This window comes from Artemia franciscana, chromosome 20 (assembly GCF_032884065.1).
Source record: "Artemia franciscana chromosome 20, ASM3288406v1, whole genome shotgun sequence".
Lineage (NCBI taxonomy): Eukaryota > Metazoa > Arthropoda > Branchiopoda > Anostraca > Artemiidae > Artemia > Artemia franciscana.
Genome location: NC_088882.1, coordinates 1,850,227 through 1,876,933, shown reverse-complemented (window position 1 = coordinate 1,876,933; position 26,707 = coordinate 1,850,227). Strand labels below are relative to the sequence as shown.

General features: G+C 35.8%; 1 protein-coding gene across 2 annotated transcripts in view; it reads right to left on the bottom strand.

Moving 5' to 3' along the window:
* LOC136040264 (ubiquitin carboxyl-terminal hydrolase 7-like) overlaps window positions 1-26,707 on the bottom strand; it is a 95,447-nt gene that overhangs the window by 17,719 nt on the left and 51,021 nt on the right. For both annotated transcript variants that reach the window (XM_065724487.1, XM_065724488.1), the window contains exons 11-15: window positions 24,533-24,727; window positions 23,159-23,380; window positions 17,408-17,696; window positions 4,901-5,123; window positions 2,805-2,975 (exon numbers count right to left, since the gene is read on the bottom strand). In XM_065724487.1, coding sequence (XP_065580559.1) covers window positions 2,805-2,975; window positions 4,901-5,123; window positions 17,408-17,696; window positions 23,159-23,380; window positions 24,533-24,727 — 1,100 coding nt within the window. The remainder of the gene's footprint in view (window positions 1-2,804; window positions 2,976-4,900; window positions 5,124-17,407; window positions 17,697-23,158; window positions 23,381-24,532; window positions 24,728-26,707) is intronic.

The following is a 26,707-nucleotide window of genomic DNA, read 5'->3' as shown; positions in this document are numbered from 1 at the left end:
AATGAATAAAATAATAATAATAAAAAAATGAGTGTAGAGTATTTGGAGAGAAGCTTTGTTCTTCCTTTTAGCACTTTTAGTGCAAGAACAAAAAAATGAATAAAATAATAATAATAAAAAAATGAGTGTAGAGTATTTGGAGAGAAGCTTTGTTCTTTCTTTTAGCACTTTTAGTGCAAGAACAAAAAAATGAATAAAATAATAATAATAAAAAAATGAGTGTAGAGTATTTGGAGAGAAGCTTTGTTCTTCCTTTTAGCACTTTTAGTGCAAGAACAAAAAAAATGAATAAAATAATAATAATAAAAAAAATGAGTGTAGAGTATTTGGAGAGAAGCTTTTTTCTTCCTTTTAGCACTTTTAGTGCAAGAACCAAAAAAATGAATAAAATAATAATAATAAAAAAATGAGTGTAGAGTATTTGGAGAGAAGCTTTGTTCTTCCTTTTAGCACTTTTAGTGCAAGAACAAAAAAATGAATAAAATAATAATAATAAAAAAATGAGTGTAGAGTATTTGGAGAGAAGCTTTGTTCTTCCTTTTAGCACTTTTAGTGCAAGAACAAAAAAAATGAATAAAATAAATAATAATAAAAAAAATGAGTGTAGAGTATTGGAGAGAAGCTTTGTTCTTCCTTTTAGCACTTTTAGTGCAAGAACAAAAAAAATGAATAAAATAATAATAATAAAAAAATGAGTGTAGAGTATTTGGAGAGTATTTGGAGAGAAGCTTTGTTCTTCCTTTTAGCACTTTTAGTGCAAGAACAAAAAAAATGAATAAAATAATAATAATAAAAAAATGAGTGTAGAGTATTTGGAGAGTATTTGGAGAGAAGCTTTGTTCTTCTTTTAGCACTTTTAGTGCAAGAACAAAAAAAATGAATAAAATAATAATAATAAAAAAATGAGTGTAGAGTATTTGGAGAGTATTTGGAGAGAAGCTTTGTTCTTCCTTTTAGCACTTTAGTGCAAGAACAAAAAAAATGAATAAAATAATAATAATAAAAAAATGAGTGTAGAGTAATTGGAGAAAAGCTTTGTTCTTCCTTTTAGCACTTTTAGTGCAAGAACAAAAAAATGAATAAAATAATAATAATAAAAAAATGAGTGTAGAGTATTTGGAGAGAAGCTTTGTTCTTCCTTTTAGCACTTTTAGTGCAAGAACAAAAAAATGAATAAAATAATAATAATAAAAAAATGAGTGTAGAGTATTTGGAGAGAAGCTTTGTTCTTCCTTTTAGCACTTTTTGTGCAAGAACAAAAAAAATGAATAAAATAATAATAATAAAAAAATGAGTGTAGAGTATTTTGGAGAGAAGCTTTGTTCTTCCTTTTAGCACTTTTAGTGCAAGAACAAAAAAAATGAATAAAATAATAATAATAAAAAATGAGTGTAGAGTATTTAGAGAGAAGCTTTGTTCTTCCTTTTAGCACTTTTAGTGCAAGAACAAAAAAAATGAATAAAATAATAATAATAAAAAAATGAGTGTAGAGTATTTGGAGAGAAGCTTTGTTCTTCCTTTTAGCACTTTTAGTGCAAGAACAAAAAAATGAATAAAATAATAATAATAAAAAAATGAGTGTAGAGTATTTGGAGAGAAGCTTTGTTCTTCCTTTTAGCACTTTTAGTGCAAGAACAAAAAAAATGAATAAAATAATAATAATAAAAAAATGAGTGTAGGTATTTGGAGAGAAAGCTTTGTTCTTCCCTTTTAGCGCTTTTAGTGCAAGAACAAAAAAATGAATAAAATAATAATAATAAAAAATTACAATATGCAACACTTTAAACTCATTTTTTGCAGATACAGCATGATTCGACTGTCTCTAGCTATCTTGCATGGCAGATAGCTTGGCAAAACTTGTAACATCTAGAATATATCATCTTTATATTACTCATATTTCAGAGATTAAACAAAATATAAGCACCGGAGTGATCGCAAAAAATGGAATATAATTTAGCCACTACATGTCCACCGAAAAGAACCAATTTTAGTACTAGTAGAGTGTGAAGTTAGAAAACAATTCTTACTGCATAATATGGAGAATAATTGTACCTAAAACATTAGACATGCAGACCTGTTATAAACCCCCCCCCCCCCCAATGTGCAAATATATAACCCAAATTTGTTTCTAAAGTATTATATTTTTATCCTACTTTGTGTGTATTTCATTAAGCTTGAGCATCAGAGAAACATATAAGAAGAAAATTAGGTACGGGGTATATCTTCCAAGTACCCTGTCCGTTTTTAACGACACAGTCAGTACATGGTAAAAGAAATTAATATTTTATATCTTTTCGGTTTCGGACTTATTCCGCGATTCATTTTTAGAAAACAGCTCAAATAAATGAGAAAAAAAAAATCCTATAATGATTCGACCTTCAAACAGTGCCTAATTAATAATTAAGCACCTCATGACTTAAAATAACAATAATGAGAATTCAACGTTTAATCTCCCTTTAAACGAGCAACCGTGTATTTATTTAAAACATCTTTTGTAAGAATTATATTCCTTTTTAGTATTTTTCCCGGGGTGGTTGCGTCGAGCCTAACCAAACGGTATGACATCAAAAAGAAGTTCACATGAGAGGAAAACTTAGTTTTGAAAACGAAAAACTCGCTGTCAAAACTAACTTCAAACTTTTTTAATATATTGTTTCTATAATTAAATTATCTCTATATCAGGGATGAAACATATGAACCATTTTTCGGTTGGAGAAACTCGGTATAGAGATTATCGGGATAATCTCTATATCTCGGATAATCTCGGTTATCGGGGATAAGGAGAAGCACTGACTAAGACTTACTTCGGCTGACTTTTGAAAAACTGTAAGTGATAGGGATCAACGCCGAGGTATTCAGCAACAGCTCTGGCTAGGCTATCGTAGTCCATCTTCTGTGACATCTCTAAAGTAAAGCCAGGGTCATTTGGATTACTCTTATCGCTAAAGGTAACGTCCACTCTCAGAAATAAGTCCCTGAAAATAATATTTATACTAAGACACATTCAAAATACAATAAATATTATATACAATCAAATTTATATACTATCAAATAAAATCGATGACAAAAGGAAAGGAGGGTGGTAGCCCAGATTAACAGCTCTACGGAACTAAGGACTTAGGAAGAACAGAGGTCGATGCAGGAACTAGATACCTGGAACTCCATTCTTTAATCTCTTAATTGTTCTGTTTTCCCCTATTTGTCTGCTGAATTCATACAATTCTCTTCTTCTGTGTCGCTTTGACAATTTTGGACCCCTTCTTGATTTGTTTTTACGTAGGTATGTGCATGGAACTTAAGCATAAACTTTACATTTGTCGAATCTCTTGTATGCCCTAAAAAGGCACATGTCTCTTTTTAATTGCAGATTTCAATAAATTTTATTTTAATAAATTCAAATTTCTATTTAGGTAAATTTCATTTCTTATATATTCACATCATTTTTTACTGTTCTACTATCAATATTCCCTTCATATTTTTCTATTATATTTTTCGGGATATTTCGCGCTGCTTTGTAGAAGGATTCCATATGAAAGACAATACTTAAAGAGTAAAGAGTGAGTGAGTGAGAGGAGAGAGAGAGAGAGAGAGAGAGAGAGTGAGGAGAGAGAGAGAGAGAGGAGAAGAGAGAGAGAGAGAGAGAGAGAGAGAGAGAGAGAGAGAGAGAGAGAGAGAGAGAGAGAGAGAGAGAGAGAGAGAGAGAGAGAGAGAGAGAGAAGAGAGAGAGAGAGAGAGAGAGAGAGAGAGAGAGAGAGAGAGAGAGAGAGAGACTTTGTCTCTTGCCCCATAATGTATTATTTTCATTAAATACTTATTTCGAAGAAAATGTTAAGCCTGATTTGCCCATTAGTACTTTTTGTATAATTCATTACTAATATTAAATAAAATTATGTAACACTGAAACAAACATTCAGTCCTCACGAAGCGAGCAAACTAGATGGCGTGGAAAGAGCAAGTTGTCAGAAGAAGAAGAAAAGGGCAAGAAAAGTCCCAAAAAAAGACACAGAGAATCCACGAGACAAAAAATAGACAGAAAAAAGTAATTATAACCTGGATTCTTTCCCTTGCGGATTCATACATGCCTGTGCTGACCTACGTAGGGCATCATATCTGAAAATAGACTCAGGGGTACCCAGGAAAGCATAACCATCTCAAAATAATCTGTAACCTTGATGGGTACCCATCTGAAAATCGACCCAGGGGTACCCAGGGAACCGTACCAATCTCAAAATATACCAATCAGGGGTATAGATTATTTTGAGATGGAGCCTCTCGTGATTAAAAAAGCTCAGCAAAAATGTGCTTCAAAAACAGTACTGTAAACTTACTTGGTTAAATAAACATGGTGCTAAATAGTGTTTCTAAACAAAAATAAGCCAAAAGAAGATTCCAAGCTACTTCAGCAATCTTTACCCTTCATGGATATCCATCTGAAAACAGACCCAGGGTTTACCCAGGAGAGCGTACTCATCTCAAAATAATTTGTACCTTCTGATAGGTAGCCATCTCAAAATAGACCCAGGGGCACCCAGGAAAGCGTACCCATATCAAAATAATCTGTACCCTTGATAGGTACCCATCTGAAAATAGATCCAGGGGTGCCCAGGAAAGCGTACCCGTCTCTAAATAATCTGTACCCTTGATGGGTACCCATACTCGCGTTTAGAAAGATGAGGCAAAAGTCTGTAATAAATTCGCCATGGGAAATTGGGAGGTGGGAGGGCTAGTTTAAGCTTTATACCAAATAACGTCATTTCTAATCCGAATACTACAAATACTGAACTATTTGTAGAATGTTGTTCTTCTAGGGCAGGGGGCTAACGCCCCACTTACCCTCACGCTTTTCATTAGACCCACTATATCTTACCGAAATAAATACATATTTTGCGAAACGACTAACCTGTAATAGTCCCTAGCAATGCCCAATTCCATTTGCATATCATCTGCATCTTTTTTCTGATAGACAATAATGTCTCCATCCATCAGCTCTTCAAGGACACTCTCAATTGGACCTTGGAGATCATCTATTCGCTCTACTAGTGATGGCCGAATCTCTTCGAATAAAATTAGCTCAGTATTTGATGGCAAACCTACTCGCTCATTCAGCACTGGTACAACTGACTCTACAAAATGAAATAAGATAAGGTAATATAAGAGATGAAAATAAGAGGAAACTTAATAAAATAAGGGATATAAGGAAACAGGAAAAATTAAAGTCATTTTGTATCTCTATATAGTAGAAACTATATAAATACTGAGAGTTGTCTTCTGACACGTAGGTGTAGTTCCTTAGAAATTCCGGCCATATCATTACTGTGGCTCATTAAAGTGCACTTTGGTATAGTTTAACAGGGGCGCATCTCGGGGTGACGAATCGGTTACCGGATTGATCTTCCTACCCCTGTAAATATTTATCCACTCCTAACTGGTCATAAAAATGAAGGGGAAAAACTAAAAAAAAAAAACTTCAGAAACAAAAAATATTTCTTCGACTCCCATTTGGTCTATATTATGCGGGAAAACCCTTTCCCCCCGAGCCAAAATTCTTCTGGTATCCCCCCTCCTTCCAAAAAAATCCTTTTGACTAAGCCCCCCCCCCCAGAAAATCTTGGATATGACACTGTCGTACACTATGTGTTATAAGCATTTATTTAATGGCACTTGAATTAATAGAGAGTAACTCAAATTACAATATAAGTTTATTTTATTTATTAAATGTTGATGTTATATTTATTACCACAAGAAATTTACTGAAAAGAATTTGAAAGAATTGAAAAGAGCTCAGCTCTTAAAAAAATTTGAAAGCATATACATGAAATCCTTTCCTTGACCCTAGGATGTTACTAATGGCTTTATTACTAATTACTAATGATAATTGGGCGGTCTTGCCATATATTGTAGAGCTTGGATCCGAAAAATGACAAAGAAATAACAAGAGCTAAGAGCTCATATGGCACTTGTGACGAGGCGAGAAGAGCTAAGAGCCAAAAGATCCTATGATATGAGCTCTAACAAAATTCTAAGAATCAACAGATTGATTTAAAAAGGAAAATAAGAGGCTTAATGCCGGTCAGGATTTAAAATAAGAGCTCTGAGTCACGATGTCCTTCTAAATATCAAAATTCATTAAGATCCGATCACCCACTCGTAAGTTATAAATACCTAATTTTTCCTCTCCCTTTAGCCCCCCCCCCAGATGGTCGAATCTGGGAAAACGACTTTATCAAGTCAAATTGTGCAGCTCCCTGACACGCCTACCAATTTTCATCGTCCCAACACGTCCAGAAGCACCAAACTCGCCAAATCACTGAACCCCTCCCCCCAACTCTTCCAAAGAGAGCGAATCCAGTACGATTCTGTCAATCACGTATCAAGGACATTTGTTTATTCTATCTACCAAGCTTCATCCCGATTCCTCTACTCCAAGTGTTTTTCCAAGATTTCCCCCTCCAACTCGCCCCAATGTCAAAAGATCTGGTCGGGATTTGAAATAAGAGCTCTGAGACATGAATTCCTTCTAAAAATCAAATTTCATTAAGATCCGAACATCTATTCGTAAGATAAAAATACCCCAATTTTCACGTTTTCCAAGAATTCCGGTTTCCCCTCCAACTCCCCCTAATGTCACAGGATCTGGTCGGAAATTAAAATTAGAACTTTAAAGCACAAGATCCTTCTAAATATCAAATGTCATTAAAATTTGGTCACCCTTTCGAAAGTTACAAATACCTGGATTTTCAAAATTACCCCCCCCCCCCCCAATTCCACCAAAGAGAGCAGATCCGGTCCGGCTATGTCAGTCACGTATCTTAGACAGGTTTCTATTCTTCCCATCCAGTTTCACCCTGATCTCACCGCTTTAAGTATTTTCTAAGATTTCCAGTTCCCCCAACTGCCCCCCCCCCCCAATTACGCTTGATCCGGTTGAGATTTAAAATAAGAGATCTGAGTTACGAGGTCCTTCTAAATATGAAGTTTCATGAAGATCCGATCACTCCTTCGTGAGTTAAAAATACGTCATTTTTTCTTATTTTTCAGAATTAACCCCCCCCCCCCCAATAGAGCGGATCCGTTCCAATTATGTAAATCACTTATGTAAGACTTCTGCTTATTTTTCCCACCAAGTTTCATCCCGATCCCTCCAATCTAAGCGTTTTCCATGATTTTAGGTTCCCCCGACCCCAAACTTCCCCCAATGTCACCAGATCCGGTCGGGATTTAAAATACGAGCTCTGAGACACGATATCCTTCTAAATATCAAATTTCATTGAGATCCGATCATCCGTTCGTAAGTTTAAAATACGTCATTTTTTCTATTTTTTCAGAAATACCCCCCCCCCTCCCCAACTACCCCAAAGAAAGCGGATCCGTTCCGTTTATGTCAATCATGTATCTAGGACTTGTGTTTATTTTTCCCACCAAGTTTCATCCCGATCCCTCCACTCTAAGTGTTTTCCAAGTTTTAGGTTCCCCCCCCCCCAATGTCACCGGATCCGGTCGGGATTTAAAATAAGAGCTCTAAGACACGATATCCTTCTAAACATCAAATTTCATTGAGATCCGATCACCCGTTCGTAAGTTAAAAATACCTCATTTTTTCTAATTTTTCAGAATTACCCCCTCCCCCCAACTACCCCAAAGAGAGCGGATCCGTTCCGATTATGTCAATCATGTATCTGGGACTTATTGTTTTTCAAATAAGTCCTTTCATATTGGGACTTATTTCATAGTGCTTATTTTTCCCATCAAGTTTCATCCCGATCCCTCCACTCTAAGTGTTTTCCAAGATTTTAGGTTTCCCTCTCCCAACCCCCCCCCCACCAATTTCAGTCAGATCCGGTCGGGATTTAAAATAAGAGCTCTGAGACACAATATCATTCCAAACATCAAATTTTATTAAGATCCCATCACCCGCTCATAAGTTAAAAATAACGCATTTTTTCTATTTTTCCGAATTAACCGGCCCTCCCACTCCCCCCCAGATGGCCAAATCGGGAAAAAGACTATTTCTAATTTAATATGGTCCGGTCCCTGATACGCTTGCCAGATTTCATCGTCCTAGCTTACCTGGAAGTGCCTAAAGTGGCAAAACCGGGACCGACAGACAGACCGACAGAATTTGCGATTGCTATATGTCACTTGGTTAATACCAAGTGCCATAAAAACCAACATCCACTTTCCCCAAAATCTTAGAAAAGCATTTAACTTTTCCCATTTCGCGCCGGACATTCGGTTTTAATGAAACTTACATAATAAGAAAATGGGAATTCCGTTCTTTCGATTAAATAGAGCAAAATATTCTTCTTAAATTTCAGGGAAGTCTCTAAGATATCACTAAAATTTTCTAGCACACCTACTAGGAAAATACTTACAAACAGCTCAAAGGAAATACCATTTGAATGATTTGGCAGATTTGGGAGTTCCCTTTGGTATTACCGGGTTTAATTGAAAACCTTACTGACACGGAGAACATAAATTTTCATTGTATTTTTATCCAATTTCACAATCAAACAGATTCTCAATAGCTTTCGCTGGTGGCTAGTCCCCTGGGAGAATTCGTTAATGTGCCCTTTGTCTACAATCGGCTACACACGCAAAATGATCTTAAGGTATCGAATCCCCTTAAGGATCGTTACCATAAGAAGTGGGCCTCTATATCATAATAATATGAAAAAAACTTCGTTTTCTTAAAGAGTTAAAGAGGCTGCGTCCCAAAGTCGAACCTTAAAACGTACAGGAATTAGAAGAGGCAGTTGGGGGGCTGCCGCCCCCCAAACCCCCAGCTTTTAAAGACTCTTTTGTACAGGTTTTTTTTGTGGGGGGACTTCATTGTTACTAATTACTAGTTTCGGCGCAATGGTTCTCCTGTCCTCTTGTGTTTAACATTTTTCGAAGTTATTCCATCATTCATTCATTTCAATGTTTTGTTAATTAAAAGAGGGCCTTTCCCAAGCCAAGAGCGGGGGGTTAGCAAAAAAACAAAAAACCTGTACAAAAGAGTCTTTAAAAGCTGGGGGTTTGGGGGGCGGCAGCCCCCCAACTGCCTCTTCTAATTCCTGTACGTTTTAAGGTTCGACTTTGGGACGCAGCCTCTTTAACTCTTTAAGAAAACGAAGTTTTTTTCATATTATTTCTGTACGTTTTTCTACAATCCATGGTGGATGTAATTTAATAATTCCTGTACTCCTCGTACAGGAATTAGGAGAGGAACTTGGGTGGCTGCCGCCCTCCCCGCTTTTAAATCATTGTATAAAATAGAAAAAAAATAGATAGAATGACCGAAATGTTTCTTTTGCTCATAAGAAGCTAATATTCTGTTATCTCTCAAATGATAAGCTGTCCAGGTGTTATCAAAAATTTTTCTGGAATGGAGCTGGATTTTTATGATGCTTGCAGTCATTCTCGCCGTGCCGAGCTGATTATTTTGATGTACTTGAATGTTGATATTCGTAACTTTTAAGAATTTCAAAAATTAACATGGGACTATTAGACTATTAGGACTATAAGAAGACTATTAGGAGAGGCAAACCCCCCGCTTTTAAAGACTCTTTTGTACAGGTTTAATTTTTTTTCATATTAATTCTGTACGTTTTTCTACAATCCATGGTGGATGTAATTTAATAGTTCCTGTACTCCTCGTACAGGAATTAGGAGAGGAACCCACCCCCGCTTTTAAATCATTGTATAAAATAGAAAAAAAAATAGATAGAATGACCGAAATGTTTCTTTTGCTCATAAGAAGCTAATATTCTGTTATCTCTCAAATGATAAGCTGTCCAGGTGTTATCAAAATTTTTTTGATGTTGTGAAAAAAAATCGCCCGTAAGGGACTTGAACCCTTGACCAGAGGATTAAAAGTCTCACGCTCTACCAGCTGAGCTAATAACTTGCATGTGTGTAAATATAACTTCTCAATAGCTTTTAAAAATTTCAAATTAACATGGGCTCTTATGGAGAGAAATCCGTTAATTTAAATAGCTAATGGGTGGTTTCTGGAAAACAGGGAAGGAGTTATCGGATCAAGCTGAAATTTCGCGGATAAGCTCCTGGGCCGTAGGGGACCTTAACTTGTGAATTTCAGCCCGATCAGACAACGTTAAAAGGGGTGGGGGGGGGGTTCGAGGGTCGAAACTTTCGGGGGGTTAAGATTTTCCTACGAAACTTTCATGGGCACTTACTCGGAGAATTCCGCATCGAATGAGTCTTCGTACACCCAGATCCGATGTCGGATGTGACCTGTAGGCGTGGCGAAAAAGAAAGTAAATGAATTTTAAGTGGCTATGCGTGGTTTCTGGAAAACAGGGAAGGAGTTATCGGATCAAGCTGAAATTTCGCGGATAAGCTCCTGGGCCCTAGGGGACCTTAACTTGTGAATTTCAGCCCGATCGGACAACGTTAAAGGGGGGCTTGGGTTGACAGGTCGAAACTTTCGGCCAGATTTTCCCCATGAAGAAAAAGTCGGAGGGGGATGAAATTTTGCAGGTTTCTTAGTTGGAGCTCGGGCTACGAAATGCATCCCTCCCCATCCGTCTGCGACCACTGGAACCGAAGATCGCTTAACATTGTCGTGTGTCGCCTCTTTATAGAGGCACGAGTGTGCCTCCTTGAGAAACAATAAGCAACGAAACCTATTACCACACTCAAGATGTTAATTCACTATACTACACTTGGTGTCATATGCATGCAATTACACATCCTGGAATGATTTTGGAGTAACTTGAAACTATAATTTTAGATTTTTTAATTAAATCTCTGTATTACATATTCCAGAGTCGCATCAAGGATTTTTGATTGGGGGGGGGGAATACTTTAAGGGCATTAAAAATCTATTTACATACCTTTTTATTGCGTTTTTACGGATTGGACAAATATTTCGAAGGGAGCTCAAACCTTCTAGCCCCCCTCCCTGGATACGGCCTTGTTATTTCATGACATTTTTTATGGTTTAGAATCATGCGCATTTTGCAGCTTCGATATTTTATTATTATATCGATCTTATTATTATATCGCTATTTTATTATATCGATGGCTTTTAAAATCGCGTTGCCCATGGAGAAATAATCTTTGGCAAAAAACTCAAGTACCAAGAACAGTAAAAACTAAATCTGATTGAGCTTGTTAAATAAAAATTTACACAATCGCATCTATCTTCAACAATCTTAAGAATTAGGATAAATGATTCATTTTAAATAAAAAAAAATGATAATAAAAACTTTGCTTATAAAAAATAATACGCAAACAAGAGCTACGAGCTCATATGGCACTTGTGACAAGGTTGGAAGAGCCAAGAGCTCATATGATATGAGCTCTAGCAATATTCTAAGAATCGATAGATTGCTTTAAAAGGAAAATCAGAGGCTTAATGCCGTTCAGGATTTAAAATAAGAACTCTGAGTAACGAGGTCCTTCTAAATATCAAAACTCATTAAGATCCGATCACCCACTCGTAAGTAAAAAATACCTAACCTAACCCTACCTAACCTTCAGCCCCCCAGATGGTCGAATTGGGGAAAACAACTTTATCAAGTCAATTTGTGCAGCTCCCTGACATGTCTACCAATTTTCATCGTCCTAGCACGTCCAGAAGCACCAAACTCGCTAAAGCACTGAACCCCACCCCCTAACTCCTCCAAAGAGAGCGGATCCAGTCCGGTTATGTCAATAAGTTGTTTAGTTTTTAGGTCATTTTCTTTTTCTTTTTCCTTTTATTCACATTATACTCCGTTTTTCATATGTATTATAACGGTTTATAAATAAATTCAATTCAATTCAATTGAATCAAGTATCTACGACATTTAAACGCGTTTTCCAAGATTTCTGGTTTCCCCCTCCAACTCTCCCCAATGTCCACAGATCTGGTCGGGATTTGAAATAAGAGTTCTGAGCCATGATTTCCTTCTAAATATCAAATTTCATTAAGATTCGGTCACTCGTCCTTAAGTTAAAAATACCTCAATTTTTCTAATTTTTCCAAATTAACAACCCCCAGCTCCCCCAAAGAGAACAGATCCGTTACAATTATGTCAATTTCGTATCTATAACTTGTGCTTATTCTTCCCATCAAGTTTCATCCCGATCTCTCCACTCTAAGCGTTTTCCAAGATTTCCAGTTTCAAAGATTTTTGCCCCCCCCCAATCCTCTATGTCCCTGGATCCAATTCGAATTGAAAATGCAGCATCTGAGACATGAGATTCTTCTATATATCAAGATTCATTAAGATCCGATCACCCATTCGTAAGATACATCGATTTTCACGTTTTCCAAGAATTCCGGTTTCCCCCTCCAACTCCCCCCAATGTCACCTGATCTGGCCGGGATTAAAAATGAGGGTTCTAAAGCACAACGTCCTTCTAAATATCGAATTTCACTAAGATCCGATCGCCCGTTCGTAAGTTACAAATACCCCATCTTTTCTAATTTTTCAGAATTACTCCTCCCCCCCAAACTCCCCCAAAGAGAGCGGATCTGGTCCGATTATGTCAGTCACGTATCTTGGACTTGTGCTTATTCTTCCCACCAAGTTTCATCCTGATCTCTCCGCTTTAAGCGCTTTCCTAGATTTCCAGTCCCCCCATGACACTTAATCCAGTCGAGATTTAAAATGAGAGATCTAAGCCATGAAATCCTTCTAAATATGAAATTACTTTAAGATCCGATCAATGCTTCGTAAGCTATATAATATTTTCTAATTTTTATAATATTATAATCATATAATTATAAAAATTATATAAAATTATATATATAATTTTTATAATATCAAATTATAATATTTTCTAATTTTTTAGAATTAACCCCCCCCCCGAAATCCCCCAAAGAGAGCAGATCCGTTCCGGTTATGTCAATCACGCATATAGGACTTGTACTTAGTTTCCCCACCGAGTTTCATCCCGATCCCTTCACTCTAAGCGTTTTCCAAGATTTTAGGTCCCCCAAATTCCCACCAATGTCAGAGGATCCGGTCAGGATTTCAAATAAGAGCTCTGAGACACGACATCCTTCCAAACATCAAATTTCACCAAGATCCGATCACTCCTTCGTAAGTTAAAAATAACTCATTTTTTCTAATTTTTCAGAATTAACCCTCCCCACCAACTCCCCCAAAGAGAGCGGATCCGTTCCGGTTATGTCAATCACATATCTAGGACTTGTGCTTATTTTTCCCACCAAGTTTCATCCTGATACCTCCACTCTAAGCGTTTTCCAAGATTGTAGGTTCCTTCCCAACTCCCCCCAAAGTCACCAGGTCCGGTCGGGATATAAAATAAGAGCTCTGATACTCGATATCCTTCCAAACATCAACTTTCATTAAGATCCAATCACTCCTTTGTAAGTGAAAATAGCCCATTTTTCTAATTTTTCAGAATTAAAACCCCCACTCCCAGCTCCCCCAAAGAGAGCGGATCCGTTCCGGTTATATCAATCACGTATCTAGGACTTGTGCTTATTTTCCCCTCCAATTTTCATCCCGATCCCTCCACTCTAAGCGTTTTCCAAGATTTTAGCCCCTCCCCCAACCCCCCAATGTCACAAGATCCGGTCGGGATTTCAAATAAGAGCTCTGAGACACGATATCCTTCCAAACATCAAATTTCATTAAGATCCAATCACCCTTTCGTAAGTTAAAAATACCTCCTTTTTTCTAATTTTTCCAATTTAACCGTCCCCCCACTCCCCCTCCCCAGATGGTCGAATCGGGAAAACAACAATTTTTAATTTAATCTGGTCTGGTTCCCGATACGCTTGCCAAATTTCATCATCCTAGCTTACCTGGAAGTGCCTAAAGTAGCAAAACCGGGACAGACAGACCGACATAATTTGCAATCGCTATATGTCACCAATTGCCATAAAAACCAGCCAAAAATCAGCTACACAAAGCAACAAATGGATGTAGCTTTCTTTGAAGATTGTGTTTAGGAACTAATATGTTATTAAAAATCAGCAAAAAAAAGAAGCTAAAAACACAAATCAACAAAAATGTGTAGCTTTCCTTTGAAGATAGTGTTTAGGAATTAATAGATATCAGTGTTAGAACTTTTACGAGCCAAAAGTGCTGGCAAATTAAAATAATTAGTTTGCAAATTTATTTCCACCGTTCAAAGTTGCGACACTGATGAAAATTTGCAGAAGACCTCGGTTTTCAGGTATTGCAGACCTAAGATGGGTCCAGGGACAACATACATTTTATTTTGATATCCTTGCTAGTTTAATAGACTTTTAATTTTTGATTCCCCGAAAATTTCAGTAATCATACACAAAATATGGCATCAAATAATATCGGGTCTACGATAAGACCCGAAATGCCTTAAGCGTGTTTTTAAAGCTTCGTAAAGTCAATTTGTCGGATTGATGTGTTCAAAACAAAACTACGAAACACAAACATTAATACACAACTGATGGGAAAAAGGGTTAATTAAACTCAGTGTGAATTTAGATTAAAAATAAAAATCTTAAAAATACAAAAAGAAAGACATGGAGATTAACTTGTCATAACCTCACTCGTATTGATTAAAGTCACAGGAATGCTTCAACTTTCGCATCTATGAGAAAGCTAAATCAGTTGCCACGTGTAACAAGGTTCCAGAGGATGCAACCCCTAAAAAGCCAATTCTTTCGAACTACTTCAAGATAGGTAAACGTTTTATATGATAAATTGAATTTAATAACTAGTGAGCCTCCATGGAGAAATCTGGAAGAAAACACAGGAAGCGTTGGATGATTTGCCCCCAGCCACACTTTGCACCCCCTACCAAAGACACGAATCAGATGATTGGTACCTGTGCTACGTAGACTGGTGGACAAGCATACAAAAAAGTTTGAAGTCTAAGCTGTGAGTTGAACATAATTGCCAACACTGGTAGGATGTCAGCTTACACTTGCCAAAAATTTAAGTAATAACGAGAAAAATTTTAATAAGTATTAAATAAGTAAACTAAATATTTATAATCATTCGATCATAGATAACACATCATTCTAACAATGGATCACATTTCTAGTTAATTAGGAACAAAATGATGGGTAAAGCAGTGACCGTAAAAGCCTTTCTCCAAGACAAGCGAATTTCCAACATTCCTGCAGATGTAAATTGCACCAAAGGGACAAAATACTTATAGCATAGGGTTTGTTAGTCCCAGGTCTATCCATTCACCCAGCCAGAATTATAATCTTACTTGTACTTTTTACAAGAAGGATCTAAACTTGCTTAAAAAATGAAGAAATTATCCTTTCTCAAGGATTTTCAGGAAAATTTGTACTTTCTCTTTGAGAAGGATCTAAACTTGCTTAAAAAATGAGAAAATTACCCCTTTTCTAAGATTTTCAGGCAAATTTGTACTTTGTATTGGAGAAGAATCTAAACTTTCTTTAAAAAAAATTAACCTTTTCCAAAGATTTTCAGGTATAATTTGTAATGTTTCATTGAGAAGGATCTAAAATTGTAAAAGAAAATAATAAAAAACCATCCTTTTTCTAAGATTTTCAGGTAAATTTGTAGTTTTTCTTGGAGAAGGATCTAAACTTGCTTAAAAATGGAGAAATTAGTCCTTTTCTAATATTCTCAGGTAAAGGTTGGATTGTCTCCTAGTCGATTATGATGAATCAATGTCTGTCGCTTATATATCTTTAACAAAAGGGATATATAAACAAATATTAAGTTTTTAACCCATATTCAAACCCTTTTCTAAAATCAAGAACGACAGAAAAAAGGAATCGTTAAGGATCCATAAGGGGCTTAAAATTCAATTTCCGAGTACAATGACAATTATATTGGGAAAGAGCTGTGCCAGAGATGTGCCAAGACAGAACTGTCTTGGCTTTTTCTCCAATTAGCCATGGATTGATGGCAACTTGATTTTAATTTAAAAATCAACGGACTCAGTCGCGGCCTTTGGCATTAAAGTCAAGTTGCCATCGTTTGGATTTAAATCAATTTTCCATTAATCTATGGCAAATTGGAGAAATATAGAAAATATAATATAGAGTAAAGAAAATAAACAATATATAGAATAAAGGATATGTTGGCTACGTATTCAAAAAAAAATTATGTCTATTTTTTTTTTATCTGTTTCATATGAAATTAAATTTTTTTAACTGAAACGAAGCTGGTGGACTGTGATGAAAAAGGTAAGAGCCATGGCTAATTGGAAAAAAAGCTAAGAGCCATGACTAATTGGAGAAAAAACCAAGACAGTTGAGAGTCTGAGTGAGAGGCATCAAAAAGCATCAAGTGGTATGTTCACCTAATTCACAGCTCAGTACTGAAAATATCCCCAAATTATCGATTTTCAACCCATATTCAACGTATTTTGAACATAAACAAACATTTAAACCAAATTTCAAAAATGTAATACGGTAGATGGACACAGCTGAATCTGAGCTATGAAATAACAACAGAATTATATTATCCTATATATTATAATATATTAAATAACTATATAAAAATGTAGTATAAAAATAAAATTACAAAAATGACTATATATTAATTAAAATACTGTAATTAGAATACTATATACTATATGTATAAAATATATTATAATAATATATAATGTATATTATAATACACTGTTATATATTATAACATAGTACATTATAACACACTAAAGCCATAGGAGAGCAGAAACATAACACACCAAAAATTGTTAAGCATAATTTTTTTTTAGATTTAATATTTTATTTCTCAACGAAAATTGTTTATCTTATTTCAGAGGGATTTTCACCACGATATTCCATTTCTCGAGAGAGCCAAATTTTTCCTTTGGGGAAGAGATTCGGATCAAATGTAGAAACTTTTATCGGGAATTTTACAGTTTTCTGAGTTTTTGCTATTCTTAGATTTCCGAATAAAAAAAAAGGATCCAGATAGCCCCTCCTATATATTTTGCATGTTTTGTCAAAAAAATCACTTAGAAAAGCTCCTATAAAAAATCATAATCACGGCTTTCATTCCAACACTTATTTTTGGACTAAGCCTCTAGGCCTCTAATATGGGATCTGCGAGGTGATACCCTGTTATTGAAACCAAGAATATAAAAAACTGAGAAAACCATAAAATTCCCGAGAAAAGATCAAATGTAGAAACTTTTATCGGGAATTTTACAGTTTTTTGAGTTTCTGCTATTCTTAGATTTCCGAATTAAAAAATAAATCCAGATAGCCCCTGTATATATAAATCCTATATATTTTGCACGTATTTGGATTCTGCAAGATAAATGGAGCATGTTTTGTCAAAAAAATCACTTAGAAAAGCTCCTATAAAAAATCATAATCACGGCTTTCATTCCAACACTTATTTTCGGACTAAGCCTCTAGGCCTCTAATATGGGATCTGCGAGGTGATACCTCCCCTGTTATTGAAGCCAAGAATATAAAAAACTGAGAAAACCATAAAATTCCCGAGAAAAGATTACTTACGTAAATTAGCTGTGAGAGGAACGTAAATATGCCCAGCATAGTGAAGCTTTCGTATCCTTGGATCATAATACTTTAAAAACAGGAGGACATCCGTCTGAGGACTGAAAGACTGGAGGCCAGTCTTTGAATCCGGAGGGGCCATTTCACAGAGAACATACCACGTGCTCCCTTGGTCACAGACTTCAGATACCATTTTAGAATATTCTTCTTGATTCAGGGCTCGAGGACGAACAGTGTTATTGTTCCGTAATTGAATCGGCCACAATCGGATTTGATCCGGTGGATAATTCTGGAAATAAAGAGTAAGTAATTTCTTAGGCCACAAAGCCTTTCCTGCCTGACCACACTCACAATTTTCCTGCTCTTATTTTTTTTAGGGGGGGGGGAGTCAAGCCATGGAGGGTCAGGGTCAGCTCCCATAAGGTTGAAATAAAATCATTAATCATTTTTTTGGGGGCAGGGAGAGTCAGGCCATGGAGGGCCATTGTAACAAATCACAGAGCCTTTTCTGCCTTACCAAATTCACCGTTATGATGAACATTACCATATTGGACTTTATTAATGTTTAATGTTTGTGTTTTTTCTTTTCTGTGGAGAAAAGCCTTTCCTGCCTGACCACACAATTTTCCTGCCTTTATTATTTTTCTTTTCTGAGGGGGGGGGGGTCTAGCCATGGAGGGCCAGGGGTCAGCTCCCATAAGGTTGGAATAGAGTATCATTAATCATTTTTTAGAGCGGAAGGAGAGTCAAGCAATAAACAAATTGTAACAAATCACACAGCCTTTTCTGCCTTACCAAACTCACCGTTATGATGAGCATTATCATATTGGACATTATTAAGATGTTATTTTTTTAATGTTTGTGCTTTTTCTTTTCTTTATATTTTTTGTTTAATTCCGTTAAGTTTTTTTTTGTTGATGAAGGCTTTCGGAAGTAATGCAGAAATATTCAGACCTTCAGACTTTCTTGTTATTTTACATTGTTTTAATTTTAATATTATACCCGTTTTCTATATTTCCACCGCGTTTATTTTAATTAACAGTAATTGATTCAATGATTGTTTACAGGAGTACGAAGTTTGTTCTTTTCTCCACAACACACAGTAGGGGCAGAGAAAAATTAAATGTAATAGCATGGTAAAGCAAAGTCCAATTAAAAAAAGGATGAACAAAAAAAGTACTTATAAGCAAATTGAATGAATAAACTTATTTATTTAACTCAATACAATGCAAGACTGCAGCAAAAATAATACACTCCCAATGGAAAGATGAGATAGTAACTGTTGAGAGTAAAAAGGAAAGAAAAGTAAAAAAAAGTTTTTTTGTAACGACTAAATGACTAAAAAAAAGTAACTGACTAAATAAAAGGAAAAAACATAAAACTAGGTTAATAAACACCAGACAGGAGGAGAAAGACTGAGCAAGCAGTGGACGGACGGAAGGTAACCTCGACTCGACAAAAAAACTATCTGATCTCAGCTCCTGATAGAGAAACGATTACAAAACTTGAAAAAATGCCAAGTGTCGCCAAACACTAGATGGTGTTGATGTTTTTTTCTTGTAAAATCCATACTCTCTGAACTGAATTTCAAAGAACTCTGAAATTCTGTCAAACTGAATAAAACCTTAAAAAACTTGATTTTTCTGTTACTATTATATTCTTGAGTGAATATTTAGCGGTTGGCCTTTTCTGAATACAAAAATGCAAAATAAATAAAATTAGTACTCTTATAATACTTTTTTTTTATGCTATTTCTAAATGTCATATATATATGCAATAAGCAACAACCGGAAAACCTATTTAGATCGTTTTTTCACACCAGAAAATGAACAATTATCTTCCTAGGAACAATAATCATCGAATGAGGCTCGGTACCCTGGTATACAAATTATTTTGGCAATTTTTCTGAGGCAATACGTAGCTATTAATGCGAGGCAGTTAAGAATCCGACTCATTGCACAGCTAACAAACGGGTATCTGTTTCTCCAACAGCTCGGAATCAACTGATTTATCAAATTTATAATTGCAGTCACCAGGTAATTTGTAAGAAATATTAATGGGGCTAGAAGGGGGAAACGAATTTTACCAAAGTCGTGACACACCTAGATCTTTTTGATATCGGAGAATGTAAGTATGCCCAATTTTAGAAAAAATGGTGATAGTACTGAGAGCCTGGCAGCTTTGCCGCCGGGCTCTGGCACTCGGCAGGCTTCTATATATGGATTCTCACTGTCGATTGTCCCTTTTCTTGATGTCCTAACGTCCAAATGGACCTAAATTAGAAGTAGTACCTCGGTGAAATTACGGTTTTTTATGGGACCTTTAACTTTTGTCTCGGCTTGTCTTTTGTCATTATGAAAGACGTATCGTCGTACCTTTGTTTCTTTTAATTGTTCAGGTGTCGGTACAAAAAGATCTTTTTCTTTTAATGATTTATCTAGTCCAGGTTTTTGATTTTCAAATGTATGGGAGGCCTTGATGACCTCATCCATGTCAAAATTCAAAACCCAATTATTATCGCTATCATTTTCAATTTGATTGGTTTGAATTACTTATAAGAAGAAAAATTCGTAATTATGTTTTTCTGACAACGATTACACTAAGCTTCAAACTTTTTGGTTTTAAAGTGTTTGAATTTGTTGTAATCCCTTGTTAAAATATATATATATATTTTTGCAGATATCAGCTTTTTGCTGTTTTAATTTTTTGCAATTTAATATTTTTTTTTCATACTGAGTTATTCAAAGATATTTGAATAGCCTCAAATATCTTGAAATATTTTTTTTGAGATTTTTGACTTTTTGTAATCCCTTATCCAAGTATATGAAATATTTTTACAATTACCAGTTTTTTTTTGTTCTTTAAGCTATTTAATATAAACTTCTCCATAGTTGAAAATCCTCAATTTTTCCCATAAGTGTCATGACGTCTTTGCTTTTATTTTTACGATAAGACATCGTTTACAAAAACCCAAATTAATAAATTTTCTCAAACTTTTGACCAATCTAAATCATTTTTTAGACCAAAATATACCAGGCTGCCAGTTTTCCCGAAAAAACATGGAGCCGTTTCCAACGATAAATAAATAAATAAAAAGCCACTATTTTGAAGCAGATCCTCCCCAGTTTCTCCAAAAATAAGACTTGAGTAAGGACCATCCCTAATATTCAAGACAGCTCTTGAAATGAATAGACTCGCCCTTATCCTTTCCAAATACTTTCTTAGTTTTCCAAGTGCTAGAAATTTATCCCCACCCCGATATATACTACAATTTCTTCGCTACTTAAAAAAAGTTGTACGAAAAGTGGGATTCGATCCCACTGTCTATGGCTAAGATGAAAGAAACCTTAAGATGGTTAGTTCGGGTTTTGCAGATAAAGGAAGGATAGGTCGCCAAAGAATATACCTTCTTACAATCCAACTGGGGTCAAATGAAAAGTAGGTCATCCTCAAAGAAGAGAAGGAGGGAAGGTTTCACAAGAAAAGACCTAAGGGGAGTAGGAGCTTCATTGGAGGGGGTAAATAATTAAGCCGAGCAGGGTCGAGTGGAGAAACGTGCATAGCTGTTTTACATCATGTGGTCTTGTGCTACACTATATTGCTAGTGGTGCTAGCAGCAGCATAAGAGTATCAGTACGCCTACCTAAGTTGCAAGTGCTCAAAAGATAGAAATGGAATTTTTGATGCAATATTAAACTTCGAAAAAGAAGACCCCCACCCCCTATTAGATTTTTAAAAGGACCATACCCAGCTCATACTTACACATAAAGGAGGGGGGATACACCGGCTTTTAATGGGCATCCAAGGATATCATCCACGAAAAAAGCCAAAAGACACACCCAATTTGGCTAATAATGAATTAAAAGAAGCAGGTTCGATCGGTGACAGCAACCCTTACTGTCGTTCTTCAGCAAATCGTTCTGACCGACGGAAAACTGAAACATCCACGCCACCACCGAAAAAGCGTCTAATGTGGACAAATATCTAACTATGTCTAAACTACCGCTGTTTGAGAACAACCGTAGCTATCAGAACATGAACGAGGGTACCGTCTCTCTATAGCACACTCTGTACAAGATTCTTTTCAACATATCAATTTATCTGATAAAATATATCAATAAATCTAGAATTATTTTAACCTATAACTATAACTAAGTATAGCTATATCTATGACTGTATTGTACAGAGCATAAACATGTATTTAGTAATCGTTGTGACCCAGAAAAATTCGGGTACTCACACCCACCACCCAGCAGACATCGTGCTAATGATAGGCACACGGCACAGAACATGGTAGAGGAGAACAATAGCACAGAACATGGATAAGAGTCTCCTCTCCCTAAATAAACTCTGAGCAAGAATTAACAAGACATTTCAAAATTGAATGGTTAGCTACTAAGATATCATTCTGAGGAGGCCCACAGGGACCATCTTCCCCTGGTTTTCAAGGACTGGTAAGAAATTTTCCGAAAGGGGTTATTTAGTGGACAATATTAATTAATTCATCGAGTCTTACCTTTCTTATTTTCCAATTTTTTAATGTCTAGATAAATAATGTTTGATTTCATATTATTATTATGATGGGATGGACGTCTCTGGACCGGGTTCGATTTTTTTTTATTCCGAGTGGTGTTTGTGCCACTGAGTGGTGTTCATGCCTCATGCAAAGCATGTGGCTTGTTTTCGGCTTTATTTGAATGGCGAGCGACGGTTTTTCATTGGATTCTTTTTTTAATTGATTTAGTTGTGGGGCCAGATGTGTGAATTGTTTTTTGTATATTTTTTAATTGTTCCTGTAAAATTTGTTTTTTGATATGGCAATATTATATACAGAAAAGAGTTACGTTATGTTTTAAAACTCTTTGCCTTAGCAAAAGATTTTTTTAACTGAATTAAATACCAGGGTACTTGTATGATATATGCCCTACCTAATGTTCTTCTGATGTGTTTCTCTGACGCTCAATCCTAATAAATATACCAAAGTAAGATAAAAATATAATACTTTAGAAACAAACTTGGGCTATATATTTGCACACTAGGGGGGGGGGGGGGGGGTTGGGAGGGATGAGTAAGCATAGCGGGTCTGCATGCTTAATGTGTTAGATAAAATTTGCATATTACGTAGTAAGAATTGTTTTCTCAATTCACATTGTCCAAATACTTTACCCCAACCCTAATGTGCAAATAAACATTCCAAATTTTACATTTTCCATCTGTTCTGTCACTTCACTTTGTCTTGTCTCACGCTTAGCAGAAACAAACTAACGAAAAACAACCGGTTCTATAATGCGTCAATGAATGAACAACTTGAGCGGTAGGGCGTTTATCATACAAGTACCGATATCCGATATCATATAAATACAATATAGCAGCACGCCAGCAGACAGCTAACATGTTTGATGTTTTTTTGTTGTTTTTTTTTTTCACTGAAACCATATACATCTTATCTTCTCCCCTTTCTAAGTTTCCAGTCAAAGGCGTATCTTTATTATATACATATCTTTTCTTTTATTATTATCAAGTCTTGATGAAAAGATGAAGAAAAAGCGAAACAAAAAAGAACAAATATGGTATTATCAGAGATAATGATGAAGTTCTTTTGCTCGGAAGAATGGAAGAAAATATGAATACTTCGAAATGAGGTGCCAATGAGCTCATCCCTTATCACTCCCTGTTTCACAAGGGATCATTAGTAAAGAGATAAAATGATACTTACCATTAGGAAGTGGCTAAACGGTACTTGGTACTTACCAGAGTATCTGCAATAATTTTGATGGTTTGCTCCACAGTTTGAGTTTTCAAAACTCGGAACATTCTAGGATTGAGTCGCTCCCCATCATACAAATCAAATCCTTGATAACCATTAAATTCATCTTCGAATATAACATTGACACTCATATACAAATGAGCTTCGTTTCTTTCTTTCCTTCGTGCCGCGTCTTGCTTTCGTTCCTCATTTAATCGCTCCACCAACTTGAAAAAAATGACATAAAATCAATAAATGAACACATTTCCCAACTCGGAGGGGGGGGGGGCAACTAAATCACATACACCAGGTGACACGGGCCAAGCGTTTCGGAGACTGTGTCACACCAAGTGGAACTGTACGGTACACATAGGACTCCGAAATGTACACTAGGTGGCGAAAAGCTGAAGGCTCTTCTTTCCAATAAACTACATTTTGGTGACCAGCTACACACAATGCATTAATGCTCGAACAAAAAATCTAAAGCCGAACTGGCAAGCCATGATAAAACAATAAAAGATCTAAAGCCGAACTGAAAAGCCATGACAAAACAATAAAAGATCTAAAGCCGAACTGACAAGCCATGACAAAAGATCTCAAAAATGAAAATCTCAAAATGAAGAACAACAGAAACAGGACTAGGCCAGTAGAATGACAAGAAAAGGCTAAACAGCGCGAATATTTTGTTTGTATAAAATAACGCGTCTAAAAAATCTAAAATAATATAAAACCCTTATATATAATATAAAAGCTTCCTATTCAAATTAGAGGACCCTTGCGTTTCAGGAGTCGTTCTTACAAAATTGGGACAAGAAATCATCCTAATGGAAACCCATCCCAAGCCGAAAATCTCCCTTACGAAGACTATCTGACACTTCCCAATAACAAACAATGGGCAATGTTTGGCCAAATTAGCCAGTGTTGAAGAAGAAGAAGAAGAAACATCAAATATTCTAGCGCAGCTAAGGGTTCCGAGTTACATAATAACTATAAAAAATTAACTTCCAAGAAAATGCAGCTCTGCAGAACGATTTTGAGTATAGGCTGATAGGCACACCATAGACATTTTTTTTTATTATTTTCATCCAAAACATATAAATTAAACAAAGAATTTGCCACTAACGGCCACTCTTAAGACAAAAGAGTCCTGACTGTGGCCGCAATTCTAACCACCATTTTATATAAATCAATTTACTACCTGGTAGGCTGTCAAATATATTTGCTTGTTTGTTTGTTTTGTCTCTTTTTTATTTATCTAGATTTTTTCTCATTTCTTGTCTTGTGATTGTTGCAGCAAATGAGTTTTATTCAGCGGAGACACTGCGCTTAATGTGGTTTACACTAATAACAGACAAATTCACCCATAAAAAAAGAAATACCTCCTCAGGAATATCAGCTTCTGCAACTTCCTGGAGAACAGTTTTCAGTTCACTATCCCTAATGTACACAAGCATATAGGCGTTGGTGCATTGTTTGGCTGTCAATGGACTGTCCTCGTCTGGTCCGCCGAAATTATTATCAACTGCTTCACTCTTACTGCATTTTGACACAACGTCATCGTCAAACTTACACCACTACAAAAAAAAACTTTTTTTGTAATCGATATAGCAGAGGCAGAGACGAATATTGGAATTAGGTACCTCAGAAAGAGAGAACTAATAAAAAAAAACGAAAAAAAAACAATGAACAAAATCTATAAAAATGGTATAATAAATAATAATGGTATACTAAATACAATGAACAAAAAAAAATAATGTAAAAAAAAAAAAAAAAACAACATGGACAAAATATATTACAATGTAGCATAAGTGGGAGATGGTAACGTCGGCAATGAGAGGGGGAATTAATGCCAAGTTTTTCTTCTCACTCAATTGGACTATCTGTCTTGGCTTTTTCTATAATTAGCCATGACTTGATGGCCATAACTATTCCATTTTAATTCAAATCTAATGGTCTTATGCCAATTTTAAATCCTTGAGTAAACCTGCCTGAGACTCTTGGCAAGCATTTAAATTCATTTTTCAGTATAAGTACAACTTTCCAATATATTTGCCACTCTCCCGACGTACTATCCAATATATTTCCCAACAATCAAATATATTGGACAAATTTCCATTATAGTTTCCACAAGCAATTGTAATGGAAAATTTTCCATTGTAATTGCAAATTCGAGCGTGATTAACAGTGAAGCCTCTGAAAGAACCGAATATAGTTGCCTCTAGTTCGGCATTGATGGTAACGTCGGCAATGAGAGGGGGAATTAATACCAGTTTTTTTTTTCTCACTCAATTGGACTATCTGTCTTGGTTTTTTCTATAATTAGCCATGGCTTGATGCCCACAACTATTCCATTTTAATTCAAATCTAATGGTCCTATGTCAATTTTAAATTCTTGAGTAAACCTGCCTGTGACTCTTGGCAAGCATTTAAATCCATTTTTCAGTATACGAAAAAATAATTGAAGAAAAAACGGGTTTAATTTTTATAAAGCAGTGAACAAAATTTTTCGTAAATGGAAAAGCAGTGTGGTCTAAGAAATTGTTTACATTTTTCAGTATAAGTCCAACTTTCCAATACATTTGCCACTCTCCCGACCTATTATCTAATATATTTCCCAACTATCAAATATATTGGACAAATCTCCATTATAGTCTCCACTAGCAATTATAACGGAAAATTTTCCATTGTAATTGCAAATCCGAGCGTGATTAACAGTGAGGCCTCTGAAAGAACCGAATATAGTTGACTCTAGTTCGGCATTGTGGAGTGACATGAGAGGTGTAGCATAAGTGGGAGATGGTAACGTCGGCAATGAGGGGGGGAGGACTAATACCAGGTTTTTCTTCTCACTCAATTGGACTATCTATCTTGGCTTTTTCTAGAATTAACCATGACTTGATGCCCACAATTATTCCATTTTAATTCAAAAAATTAATTCCCTCTGTTGCACCCCTTTTATCTCCAAAAACGCCCGAACAAATATCTGAGACAGCAATTTTGTTCAGCCTAGTCGAATGATCTAATAACTATGTCTTTTAAGAAAACTCGACTCCCCCTGAGCCCCTGGGGGAAGGGTCACAAGCTATGAACTTTGTCCATTGTTTTCATATAGCATCGGTTATTAGAAAGTAAATAGACATTTTTCTGGGGGGGGGGGGAGGATTACGTGTGAAGATCTTTTTATGGATAATTTTTAGTGGGGAAGGAAATTTTCCATGGATGGGAACCGGGCCGCCATTATTTAAAAAACGATGGGGAATTAAACAAAAAAAGACTAGTTTTTTCAACCGAAAGTAAGAAGCAACATTGAAACATGAAACGAACAGATATTATTAACCACAAGAGGAGGGTTGCCCCCTCCTCAATACCTCACTCTTTACGCTAATTTTCTTTAGAACTTTTAAAAAAGCCTATTATTCTAATTAAGCGGCTTCTGTGTTTCAGGAGGCATCCTTAAATAATTAGAACTAAAAGTCAAAACTTTAACGTCAAATAATGAGGGCTTAGTATGCTGAAAAAAAAGGAGAGTAAATTAGTTGCGACACAAGCCGTAA